Here is a 12,500-nt window from a genome sequence, read left to right as displayed (position 1 = left end):
CTACATTAAGTTCAAGAGGAGAGTACTATGATACAGATCCAGGTTTCATATTCTCACAGCAGACAAAAGTATTCAGAATAGCTTGGCCAGGTAAGTAACACAAATTGAACTAATATTGAGTAAGCAGCAATACTTTGTCAGGGGTATGTAAGAGGTAGGGCCACACTAGCCTGACACAACAGCGTTGCAGAACACATATCCCGTTGTCTGGTTATACATTGACTCTTTTATTGGTGGGCTCCATCAGCACATGATGAGTAATGAAAATAGATGAGATGGGATAGATGAGTACACAGATATTTAGAGTACAAACAATACAGTACATCTTTCAATTAAATAGGCGCCAAACAAAATGTATTATCTTTTCTAATTGATACTGGATCACAGTGAAATACTTATAATTGCAAAGTAACTAATGTAAATACTGTATGTTTTTAAATCACAGTTGATATAGATTATTGACCAAAACATGTTTGCTTATGCAATGCTTTTAAAAATACAAAAAAGGTTAAAAACACCTAATGGTGAAAGTGCTAAAGATTTGATCCATTCTTTGACATTTCTTTCTAATACTTTACAGTTTCTTTCATTTTTCATCTACTATGCAATAAAGTGTATTCGTGTCAACATCACAGCCCACACAACTAAGCAGCACCAGAACAGTTAAAATATATAAAAGGCTAGTCATTCAGACGAACAACAGCATACTGTAGCAATGAGGCAAAGATGTCTGAAAAAATATACTTGGGCACAATAATTGCAGTCATAGAACTCAATGTAAGATTGTTATCATGAAGTTATAGTAACCTCTGAGTGCTATTCACATACAGTGCTTTTATTGTTGTATTTGCATGCATTTGAAGTTAATAAGCTTACAGTCTGATTCCAACAAAGCATGCACTTTCTTTGTTTCCTGTGAAATTCCACCATGGGAACAGAATGACAAGTTATGGAACACAGAGGATGGTACTTGCCTATTTTAAAATTCCTGACGCATTCTCTATTCCTGGAAGGACTGTGCAGTTTTTAATTCCATTTCCTATGAGAGTTATCTCATATGAATTCACATGTCCATGTTGGTCAACATCAGCTTATCCTGCTCTTTAATCTTTCGGGGTTGCTTAGTAGCAGTGGAATGGATTTAATACGAGTTCAACCAGTTCATGTACAGTAGAAACAGGTGGAAGCGAGACTGGAAGAAAGTCACCTCATGGTCTAGCGGTCCATCTCATCCAGGAGGGGCGTGGCGTCTCCGGCTATGGACATGGGTGTGCTCTCGATCATGGGGCTGGGGGAGGGCCGTGGGGTCACTCTGGGCCTCTGCTTCTTACGCTCTGCCTCCTTCTCCTGCAGCCATTGCTCTGCCATTTTGCCCCAGTCAACGGCTGTGTGTGAGGTCGCCCTGCACCAGAGAAAACAAAAGAATAAAGTTCATTTCTATTCGAGACGAGAGATTCAAACTTCATACAGGCTTCCCTAATATATATATATTTGCTCTGTAGGAATCTGTAACTTACTTAGCCTGTGGTGTCCTGTGTCGGGAGGAGGACGAGGAAGGTGTGGAGGAGGATGGGCGGTGTCCATGGGAGGAGTGAGGGGTGCTGCTGGGGTACTGGGGGGTGGTGACGCTGGCCTGCTGACTGGGTGTGGTGTAGGAGTAGTTGGGTGTCATGAGTGGAGTAGCTATGGGCTGCTGGGCTGGGGTGGCGAACACCTGTCAAGGGAATGTTAGGGTTAGTACTCGTCTCTCTGTAGACCCTGGGGTTTTGACTAAAGTTCTATGTTACTCCAAACATACGTGGTAGGCACTGCTGCTGCCCCCTCCGCCGGTGCTGCTCCCACTGTAGCCGTACTGGCTGGATGCCCACTGAGCCGGGGTGGTGTTGGAATTCTGCCCACCCTGGCCGGTTACCGCAGCGATGGCATTGAACATCTGAGAGGTCATGTTGGGTGGGAGGGCACTGACTGCTCGAGTCAGGTCTGGTCGACAAAAGACATGGAAGCAATGCACGGTGACTTATTCACAATAGATCACAATAGCTGCCTTGTAATCTGAAATGATCTCATTTTTTTTTTTACAGACGGAAACAGGAAGAGACCTGCAATATTGATATTGGCTGGCGTGGCATTAATGGAGGCTGGGGTTCTTGTTCTGGTGCTACTGCCTGGTGTAACTCCTGTTGAAAAAATACAACACTTAGTACTAACACTGGTGGACACAAACTCCCACTGACATATCTTTCATTGTGAGGTGGAACAAGGACACAGGGTTTCTCTGTGTTCTGACCTGGCACAGGCTCTTGGTAATGATCCTTGAACCAGCGGAAGAGTCCGTTAACTGTGGGAAAAATCTGGCCTCTGTATCGGAAACCCTCGGGCGTGATGGTGACGAACTCAATCCTGAAAGACAGGGTTATGACACTCATCCATTACACAACAATGACTTCTTTTTCAACAGGAGATGTTCCTCAGAGGGAGAGTTAGCCTGGGAACCAGATGAATCTGCAAGCTCATGTTTGATTTGCCCTAGTAGTTGGGTCTAGCCACCCTTCCTGCAGTGGCGTTCTGTTACTTCAAAACACAAATTTTTAGTCCATAAAAGGCCACTGGTAAAGCAGCATCAAGACAGGTTGTACTCAGACAAAAAGTCTGAGGCATCTTCGCAAAAAAACAATATGATTGATAATGCCTTTGACAAGGCCCCCAATCAACAATGACCTGAGAGGTTTCAGACTAGTAAACATTTGCAAATAGGTCTGGTGATGCCAGTCTAATGGTGAGTATGATGCCTGATATGACTTAATGTTGACTGGCCCACCACTTTTCCCGTCCCTAAACAAGCACCAGAATCACACTTGCTCCTGGCAAACGCTAGAAGCAAAGACAAAGGGCAATTCATGCTTCCCTTCTGCCTTGACACACATTTGTATTTGGGTGCACGGGGGACACTTTTAGTCTAACACAAGGTTTTTTTCTTCTTCAGGGTGTCAATTAAACACGGAACTAAAATGAAGCCAAGTGCATCTCCTGTGTTTCTATATCTATGCAAATGTATGCATTTAATGAATGGGTCTTCATTAGCACAACAAAGGTTGGGATGTGGTTGGCAGTCTTTAGATAACCTTGGCTTTCCGCGAGGCTGGTAGCCGAGCAGGAACTTTCCTGGAAACTCTTTACAGGCCGACACATAGTAGGGGATGAATGTAGGCTTCTCCTTCTTGCTTTTCACGAGGACCTCCTCCATTTTCTGTAATTCAATGAAACAGGAGGTCCCGCAACAAATGATTATTGAACAAGGCGTGAAAATTATTGTGTTTAATTTGTATTTTGTCACACTCACCTTCTAGAAGACGCATGGGCTGAAGCCACCTACAGAATCATTTACACACACATATCCTAAAAATGGAATTAATAACCTTTCTGTCTCCACCACTGCATTCTTGGAAATACTTGTGACCAAGCAAATCACGAGCAAACGCAGCCATTGGTTGAACGAATCGGGCTGTGATTTCATCGAGATCTTCAAACTCCTGAGAATAAAGAAATCAAGCCATACCCCAAATTACATGTGCACATTTATACAGACATGTACCATTTGATTAAACTGTTTTCCAGGGGTCACCTCACCTCATTGTTTATCCAGAGGGTGTGTCCGAGACTGAAGGCGTTCTCCTTCCCTTCCTCACGCACGTCAATGTGCTGGTAGATACAATCAGCCACCTTCCAGGTGACGGTCAGGTGGTTCTCTCCCTTGCTGCTGGGACGAATGATGACATCCCCCTGGTCCATCGACTCCATCATCTTCTCTGCCTGCTTGAAGTTGATGTTGTGGAAGGAGGGGTGAGCGATGACCCTTTTGATGTAGGCTAAAGGGAGGGAGAGAGTACAGTTCAAGCGGTAGTCAAGTCTGAAATACTATGCATGAAAACTTGATGAAAACCGATGAAATACGATCGCAAATATCAATGACCCACACAACAACCTGGACAATAAAAACCTAAACATTGAGAGACCTATGCTTGACACTTTTTTTCAATCTGCAGAAACAAACTTGTTCTCTGCTGTTTCTTCTTGGCCTCCTCCTCTTGCTTCACATCATCCGTCTCCAGGTCAAAGTCATAGTAGGTGTCTTTGGGAAGCTTCCACTCGTTGTTTTTGTCTGACAGGTCTGACGTGCGGCAGGTCAGGTCTACACTCAGCTTCTCTATGTCGATCTTCATGATCCTGCAGTGCACTGTCATACCCACCTGGAAACCAGCACACATCGATAACTACACACGTCAAAAGCACATCTACACAACTCAGTACCTAGGTAGCGGTATTGAAATGTGAAACTGCGTTCAGTCGATATTTTAGGGAAAGAACACAGACACCTTGACTCTGTCTTCAGGGTGCTTCACCACTTTGTCACTGAGGAACTTGGTGGGGATGAAGCCAGTGACCCCATTGTCCGTGCGGGTGCGCACCCCAATAGCCTGCCCGGGGCAGGAGCCACTGTCAAAATGATTCCACACCTGCATGGGAAAACATGAGTTGTTTTAGGCTGCTGAAAGATTGGCCCGCATTTACAGGAGACTATATTGCAGTGCAGCCCACTGAATCTGGTCTCCCAGCAGAAGTCTGGGAAATACACAGCACAGGCAGCATTTACAGAGAGATTGTGCTCTTAGGTCCAGGGGAGGGAGTCCACCTCACCTCGCTTAGCTCAGGGAAGTTGTCCTGGTGACAGAAGGGACACTGCCACAGACCAGTCTCGTCATTCCTGATCGCCTGGTCATAGCTCTCACCCTGGGGACGTCTGTGGGCGATGCCCGTCACCACACTGGTGATCAGTTTACCTGGAGAAGGAGAAGCACAGCCCGAGCATAAACAAACATCTGGGAGACGCGATGAAACACAGACCATCACACAGCGGTGAGGCTCAAATAGAGTCCGAGAGGGAGCAGTTCACCTATGTAGAAGGTCTCGGGGGTCTCTTTGGTCAGCAGGTTGAAGATCTCCTCTGTGTTGGGGCCCCTGTAGGTGGACCTCAGGTCCTTGTACCTGCAGCTCAGCTCGGCACGGATGTCGTACAGTGTTATTCCCTTGTTGCCGTAGCCCTGTGGACAAGGGCAGCCTCAGACAGGAAGTACTGTCACCAGGATGTGTTGCGTTGTCTTGGCCGCCCAATGTAAATGTGGCCGCCCTTCTCCCGCCACACTGACCTGTCTCTCCAGCTCCTCTGCGAAGGCGTCCAGGTCCAGGTCTTTGAGGCGCTCCGGGTTCTCCAGGATCTCCTCCAGGGCTCCTGCAGGGTTGGCGTCCTCTGCTGACTCGTCGTACTCCAAGGCGTCCACTGCCATTTTGCGCGCCCACTCGTATGTCTCCGGGTGCACCCGGGACCCATCCAGAACCTCGATGTAGGAGTCGGTGCTGCGGAGAGACAGTGGGATGATTTAGTTTAACGTCAATAGTTCTACTTAGTTCTTCAATTTTCTTTCATACATTGAACTTAACTCTAGTTGGATGGATGATGTGATATTTCCCGTGCTATGACGGGTATCATCCCCATATTTGTCTGTAGAAATACCCTGTACTGAATCTGACCTGTCTCCCAGAGACGCTGTGTCGATCTTGATGAAGCCGGCACAGTTGATGAAGACTTTGGGCCCCATGTGACACATGGTAACTAGCTGCGTGCGGTTCTCCAGACGGGTGTTGTTCTGTTTCAGGATCTGCAACCACAGATTAGCGCGGAAGCTGCGGTAGCTAGTCAGAAGACCTGAATGAGTCAAACTACATAAAAATAACTAGAACTTAAAAGGCCTACATAAGATGAGAGGGTAGCCATAAGAGGCTATTTAGCCTTCCAACCAATGACTTGTACAATGCAGTGTTGGTTTACCTTGAGCAGGTGGGCACCTTTCCTGGGCCCTAGGCCACAGACATACTGGACCAAGCTCTGGGTGTAGGGGTGGGCAATGGCCCTGTTCACGTCCACGCCCACCTCGTTGACCCGGTTAATAAACTCACAGTACAGTGCGTTCAGCAGGTCCTCCTTCACTACATGGTCCTGGAGGAAGGGGAGGGGTGGGAGAGGGCGAGGGCAAGGGCAGACGACAGTCTGACTCGTACAATAAACATGCTCATAGAGGTAGGGGTCATTGAGGCGTGACCAGTTTGTTTTGATGTTTGTCTAATCTGAATGTGGTTATTGAGAGTGTAATGATTACCTGTAGAGGATGGAGTTTGAGACAGAGGATGTCCTCGTCACTACTGCACACCTGGGCGTACTCCACCAGGGGATCCTGGATCTTCCTTGCCACAGACACAGCTTGTCTCAGGAGAGGGGGGTAGTCCCGAAAATCTGCCTACGCACAAGCACATTTCCAGATTTTTTTTAAAACGGGTTACAAAGTAAGAATGCTAATTTTATGTGGCGAGAGAAAGTTAATCTGGGTTGGGTATGTCACCTCAGATTTCTTGCTATTCATGTAGAGCACGGCTAGCTCGTTGTCCACCAGCTCCACGCCTATAGCAGGGAAGGAGGACTCCTGTTCCAGTTCACTGGCTGCACGCTTGATATCCTCAATAACCATCTGGGCATCTCTACAGAGACGGTAGACAAAGAAAAGAAGAAAGTGATCAAGAAGAGTTATTTAAGTTAGCCTCATACTATTCAGAAACAAGGAGGATATGAGAAGAGGGGAACCTGTTTTCTCCGGTCACGGCGATGACGTGAGGCTTCTTGGTGCTCAGGAACTTCTTCAGGTTGTCGATATCTTGTATCTAAAGATCATGCTACTTGCATTAGTGTTACGACACAAGTGTCAGGAAACAGATTGCTTCACATCATTGGATAGTGATCTGACACAAGACTTTCGAAATCTACCTTTTTTTCCCTCTCATCCTCCCTCCACGCATTCCTCCTCTTCAGGAAGTAGGGGAGCCTCAGGAAATCTCCCACCTCCCCATCTCCATTCACCAGGGCACAGAACACCGGGGCGTCTCTGAAAACAGTCATTTTCAGGTTATTAGTCTCTACATGGGTGTTAAATTGCTCCATGGGTCTAAGTTCAGGTAGTGACACAGGGACTGTACCTGCTGGAAGAAAAGGCCACTCCCAGTACCCGGATACCCTTGCCCTGGGCCTCTGTCATCAGTTCCTCCTCATCCTCCTCCATTTGCTGGTCGGGCCGGTAGGGCGCCACCTTCAGCCAGTTATACAGCTTTCTGCTGCAGGCCTGAGGGGCGGGCAACCACTATTATAATATTGTCACTCATACACAATCAATGCTCTGAAAAGCCTGCTTTGTGCCAGAATAAGAAAATAAGTCATCAATTCAAGCATTATATCAGTACTACATCAAAATAAAGGGTAAAAAACGACTTTGAGCCTCCACCGCCTCATTGTGATAGATCTCGCAGTTTAAACTTCCATGTTTTCAATAGAAGGCTCCCACCTTTGTGATGCTCTCCTTGGCCTCAGCGACCAGCTTGTTCTTCAGCTCCTTTCCCATCTGAGGGTACAGGAACTGCTTGAGGGAGCGTTCAATGGCAAGCGTGCGCTGCCTGTTCCACTCCTGGACCTGGTGGCTGAACTCATCTCTGTAGTAAAACTGCTTGATCTCCTCAAAGTATGTCTGATCTCCGTATCTGCCCAGCATAGATAAGACAGACACTAATCCCAGGACTATACTTACACTCAATCATTTGTACATCAGTACAAGATGTTATAATTACCCCTTCACTCCTAATAGGTCAATACAGATGTTGATGGTCAGGACCCCCTCCTCCTCTGCCTGACACATTCTGAGGAACTGGTCTCCATTCAACTCTTTCACAGGCTTGTTCTTCAGGTACTTGAAAGAGTAGCCATAATGGGCCTCGTCCACATCCTTCAAAACGAAAACAATCTAATATCTAAAACAATCTAAAAAAAAAGGCAATCTAATATGATAAACATTATACTGTGTATTTTTATGAAAATATATGTCCACTCCATATCTGCATGCTGTGACATGTGAGTCGTTATTACACCTACGATACAATGTGTAACTGCAGACATGTTTTTACCTTCTTGCCCTTCTTGGTGGGTTTGATGTTGATCTTGGCCCTCTCCTGGAATGTCTGTCGGAGCACATGTCTGACCAGAGGCTCACGAGCGATCTGCATGGCAACCATGTAACGGGTGCCTTCCAGTACTGCCTCGGCTGTGCTGAACTGGCTGCAGACACACAGCGATTTGGATATGAGTAGATGGTTGAAATAGGTTATCAAGCAAAGGCATGTCTGTGTATGTGGTTGTCTGTATGTGTATGCAGTGACTGCAGTGCCAGGGGCTGACCTGCAGATGTAATCGTTGGCCAGTTCCAGGGGCTCCGCGGGAAACTGCTCAGTCTCGTGACGCTGGTAACTGTCACGGAGATTCTCACCAAACTGCTCCGGAGTCAAACCAAACTTCTTTGCCAGACCATCTAATTGGAGAGATCGTCAAAAAATGTATCTGTCAAGTTGTGTACCGGTATGTGGTATATTTCTCCAGGTCTGTATTAAGTGTTGCTACTGACACCTAGTGGACGTGATAGAATTAGTCACCAAGTCCTGCACTCTGACAGATACTGTTCATGTCCCTGCGAGATGCTAGTTTCAGGTCCGGCCCCTTTGACTGTGGCACCACCTCCTCCTCTTGCTCCTCCGGCTCCTGTTCCAACCCTAGAGGGAGACATGACATTTGGCCTTCACCGAGGGCCTGAATTCTACAGAGCCTTGCTTGCCAATTTGACCTAATATCATTTAAACAACTCTACCATCTTCATCCACTTCTTTCGTTTTCTTCAGCTTCTTCTTGCTGGACTTAGCCGCATTCTGCATCTTTGGGATATCCCGGCCGTAATACAGGAGAAAGTGGTTGTACACGTCACTCAGTTCATCAGAGGACTGAACATCCTTGAGTCTGGCGAGACAAAAAGCTATTACAATGTAACCCGTAACTGATCCAGGATAACGGGTTTGCAACTCTCACTGACACTGTGACTGTTTGAGGTTAATTAGTAAGATTGACCCACACCTATTGGATCCTAGCGGAACCTTGATACAAAAAGTGATCAATTGATCTTGCTTTAATGAATGGGCAACAACAAAATTCTGACAGCACCTCTCTATATCTGCTGTGTCTAATGGGCGTATGCCATCAGACAGGGGCTTGTCTGGGTCTGCGGAGATCTGCTCAAACTGATAGGCCTGCATCTTCCGGAACAGGCGCGTCAGGTTCTGTTTGCGAGTCTTCAGTTGTGTCCACTGGGAACACAAGAGAGTCCTCACTGAAGTTCTACAGACAATGAGTAGTTATGAAGTGAAGAGATTATGAATCTAGTTCTATCCTTTACCTTCTCGTCCCACAACCAGACCTTCCACAGATCATTAATGTTGAGCTCTGGCTCCACATATTCTTTTCTGTAGAATGCTATGAATGGAACCTACAATAGGACAGATGTTTTAATGTATTTGATTCTTCCCAGACGTACACTCCATCCCTACTTGTTTTTTTTGGTTGTGTAAAAAACAAACACTTGCTTTATCTCACTCACTGAACACAAATACAATATTTAAGCTTAACAAAACATAAAATAAGATGTGGTCAGTATGTGAACAGTACCTCAAAGTGTTGGTTTCTCATGAAGTTCAGTGCCTCTTTAATCTTCTGAATGGTGCTGGGACCTTTTCTACTGAAATTGGTGGTTGGACCTCTATCCAAATAGTCTGTATTCTCCTATAAGAGGGATACAAGTGCAAGTCAGTCATTAGAAACATCATTTCCACATACACTGGATATGTTTCTACATAAATAGGAGATAGGTATAGCTTAGTAGTTAGCGCATTTGACTGCAGATCAACAGGGTTCCAATCAGTCTGTATGGCACTTTGGATATAAGCAAACGCTAAATTAACATATTTCTTTATTAGTCACTGCCAGCATGCCTATCTGTTGAGTTATCCACCTGCATGGAGATGGTTGGCGTGGAGAAGGCATTCCTGTAGATCCACTCAGCCTCCATCTCCAGCTCCACATCTTCCGCCGGCTTCACACGAGTGGAACGCAGCTGCAGACAACATCATTAACAAAATGATATTGTACGTTAAAACAAATGACCAAATAGCTCCCGACTCTCTCAATCTCCCCATTGACCAAACTCCACCTTTTGAAGTGTACAAACTTTAGAAACCGATGATTTCACACACCTGGAATCTCTCCGGCATGTCTGTGGAGCGGATCTCATTGTCCTGGTCAGTCATGTGACTGCTCTCCAGCTCGCTGGGCTCATAGATCTCGAAGATGCTGCGCCGGCCCACCCTCTTCTTGGTCTGCTTCTTGGGCCTGTCCCAGCTCTCGTCCTCCGCGTCTTCCTCCTCCTCCTCTGCATCATCGTATGCCTCTGTGTCAAACTCTGCAAAGTCAAAGTCCCCTCCGAAGATCTCTTGCGCTTCCTGAAGAGCTCTGTGGAAAGAGATGCAAGGAACTGAAGGCAAACATACCAGTTTATGCTGCACAGGACTAGCACACACAGGTTTTGTGAATAGAGAAGGCATTGCATTAAGGGACTTAAATTACCAATTAATAAAATGTATAGTAATAGTTTTTACTTACGCATCTGTGTATCCTGGCAACTTCTTCCTCCATTTGGGTTTCTTCAAAGGTTGTCCATCATCATCCACGATAAAGTCATCAATGTCTTAAAAGTTAAAGTTTTGAATTGTATTACTGTGAATTACACCGTTTTAAGACTTCGCATAATAATAACTGTTTGTTTTTGTTACTTCACAGTTCCATACCTGACTCTTCATCATCCTCTTCGTCATCTTCGCCTGGATGAAGAGGCAAATCTACAGCTTCACTCTCATCCAGGCCTCCCACTCCCATGAAGATCTCATCTGCTATCATATCCTTCTCATGAGCTTCCCGGACATCATCATCACCCTCCTCATCCTCATCGTCAGACATGTCTCGCAAACGCCGAAACTTTTGCTGAAATATACAGACCAAGAGTTCATGTTTTACAAAACAACAAAAGTTCCCTACTCCACATTAGAGGTGGATAAGACAGCACCTTAAAATTGTAATGATTACACTGCGATTCCCATTTACCCTCTTCACTTTGACTCCCAAATTCTCCTCAATGAGATCAATATCATCATCATCCAACCGGTCATCATAGTCTGTAGACAAATCAAAGAAGACATGAGATCTTAAATAAGATGCAGAGGCCAATGAGTTGCTAAATTGCATTGTTTTGTAGAAAGAGGGATCAAGATGCCCACTTACTTCTCTTTCTCTTACGGTGGCCAATCTCTTCCCCTGAGTCACTATCTCTTTCTCTCTTCCCTTCATCCTCCTCCTCTTCCTCCTGGTCAACGCCATCGTCAATCAGACCCCGAAGATTCCCGTGTTCATCCTGGTCCTCAGTGTTCTCTTCTTCCTCTTCCTCATCTAAAGTGGTAAATCAAGTTCATCATGTCCAAGATACTAGTACATGGCTGGTTTCTGCTGTATCTACCCATAATCTGTCTGTTTTTATGATCTGCAAGGAAAAACCTAATGGATTGATGCATGCATCTTACATACCATCATTTGCTTTAGAATGCTTTTGTTCCTTTGTCTGGGTCTCCTCTGACCCCTCAAACAACTCCTCATCAGATTCTTCTGCCTCACTTTCAATGAAGTCAGACATTTTACTGTGACTGTTGAAGAGAAAATAAATACTTCACTAAACTTGTGTTTTACAAACTATCTCTACCCACGGAAACATTGGCTAATGTTAGAGAAACTTCATTTGCAATAATGACTTGATGGCATTTTGAATATCAATTCATATCAATCTACTCAGACTTGAACTATGTTATATTTGATTAATGTTAGCAACACTAATAACAAAAAATAAATTATCTATAGCCTACTTTCCCTGTTCAAGGATGCTAGGCATGTCTTATGACATTAGAAACTCGGCGAGTGTCGCCAAGACACTCCATCCATGGATCCAGGTGATGAGGTAGATGAGGGGAGGGGGGTGGTAGTATTAGGTTAGCTATGTCATAAAATTCAAAATATTTGTATTGCACACGAATGCATCACACAATCAAAGTATGTATACAATAGGCTACTGATTGCTTGTGGGTAGCTGTAGCTTTTGGACCCACGGTTTCTTGCAGGAGCTAGGGCTTAATAACAGTGCTAGCTCGCTGCTTTGGCTTTAGCTAGCTTGTTTGCATAACAGGCGATGTCCACAGCTCCGCACAGCTGGGTGACATTGGAGCATTAGGATGATGGCACGTACCTTAGTCAGACACATCTTATGAGCGCTGTCTGGGAAATTATACACGAACAGCCATATCGACCTCAAGAAATGTATTCTGCTAGATAGGCTTTTTTGGTTAGCTTGGAATATAAAATGTTTCCAGCCCGAAAAATCCAGAACTCCGAATGGAGGCAATGGCGACGGCGTATCAACGTCACAAAAAAACTC

At 45.4% G+C, this 12,500-nt stretch overlaps 1 protein-coding gene across 1 annotated transcript; it reads right to left on the bottom strand.

The window, feature by feature from the left end:
* Positions 1–141: 141 nt before the first annotated feature.
* On the bottom strand, positions 142–12,487 carry LOC134028984 (transcription elongation factor SPT6-like). The gene is made up of 37 exons (XM_062472929.1): positions 12,312–12,487; positions 11,603–11,718; positions 11,303–11,467; positions 11,126–11,196; positions 10,813–11,005; positions 10,628–10,712; positions 10,222–10,477; positions 9,981–10,082; positions 9,638–9,751; positions 9,369–9,458; positions 9,137–9,279; positions 8,790–8,935; positions 8,578–8,694; positions 8,327–8,456; positions 8,056–8,206; positions 7,723–7,877; positions 7,443–7,635; positions 7,081–7,223; positions 6,872–6,989; positions 6,692–6,768; positions 6,453–6,588; positions 6,213–6,350; positions 5,885–6,052; positions 5,587–5,714; positions 5,205–5,412; positions 4,952–5,099; positions 4,696–4,838; positions 4,374–4,514; positions 4,052–4,247; positions 3,628–3,866; positions 3,417–3,530; positions 3,123–3,247; positions 2,288–2,400; positions 2,100–2,177; positions 1,799–1,980; positions 1,518–1,714; positions 142–1,402 (listed from the first exon to the last, which is right to left on the bottom strand). The coding sequence occupies exons 2-37, from the start codon at positions 11,706–11,708 to the stop codon at positions 1,216–1,218; spliced, it is 5,196 nt and encodes a 1,731-aa protein (XP_062328913.1). The 5' UTR covers positions 11,709–11,718; positions 12,312–12,487; the 3' UTR covers positions 142–1,215.
* Positions 12,488–12,500: the final 13 nt, after the last annotated feature.

This window comes from Osmerus eperlanus, chromosome 11, assembly GCF_963692335.1.
Source record: "Osmerus eperlanus chromosome 11, fOsmEpe2.1, whole genome shotgun sequence".
NCBI lineage: Eukaryota > Metazoa > Chordata > Actinopteri > Osmeriformes > Osmeridae > Osmerus > Osmerus eperlanus.
The sequence above is the reverse complement of the archived record's forward strand: the minus strand, read 5'-3'. Positions and strand labels throughout refer to the sequence as shown.

Bases quoted from the DNA above. Each gene is read 5' to 3' on its own strand.
- LOC134028984 (XM_062472929.1), bottom strand. From the start codon at position 11,708: ATGTCTGACTTCATTGAAAGTGAGGCAGAAGAATCTGATGAGGAGTTG. The intron at 10,713-10,812 runs GTATGGAACTGT...TTAACTTTTAAG, and splicing joins AGAGGATGATGAAGAGTCAG to ACATTGATGACTTTATCGTG. The intron at 1,981-2,099 runs GTCTCTTCCTGT...TTTGTCGACCAG, and splicing joins AGCCAATATCAATATTGCAG to ACCTGACTCGAGCAGTCAGT.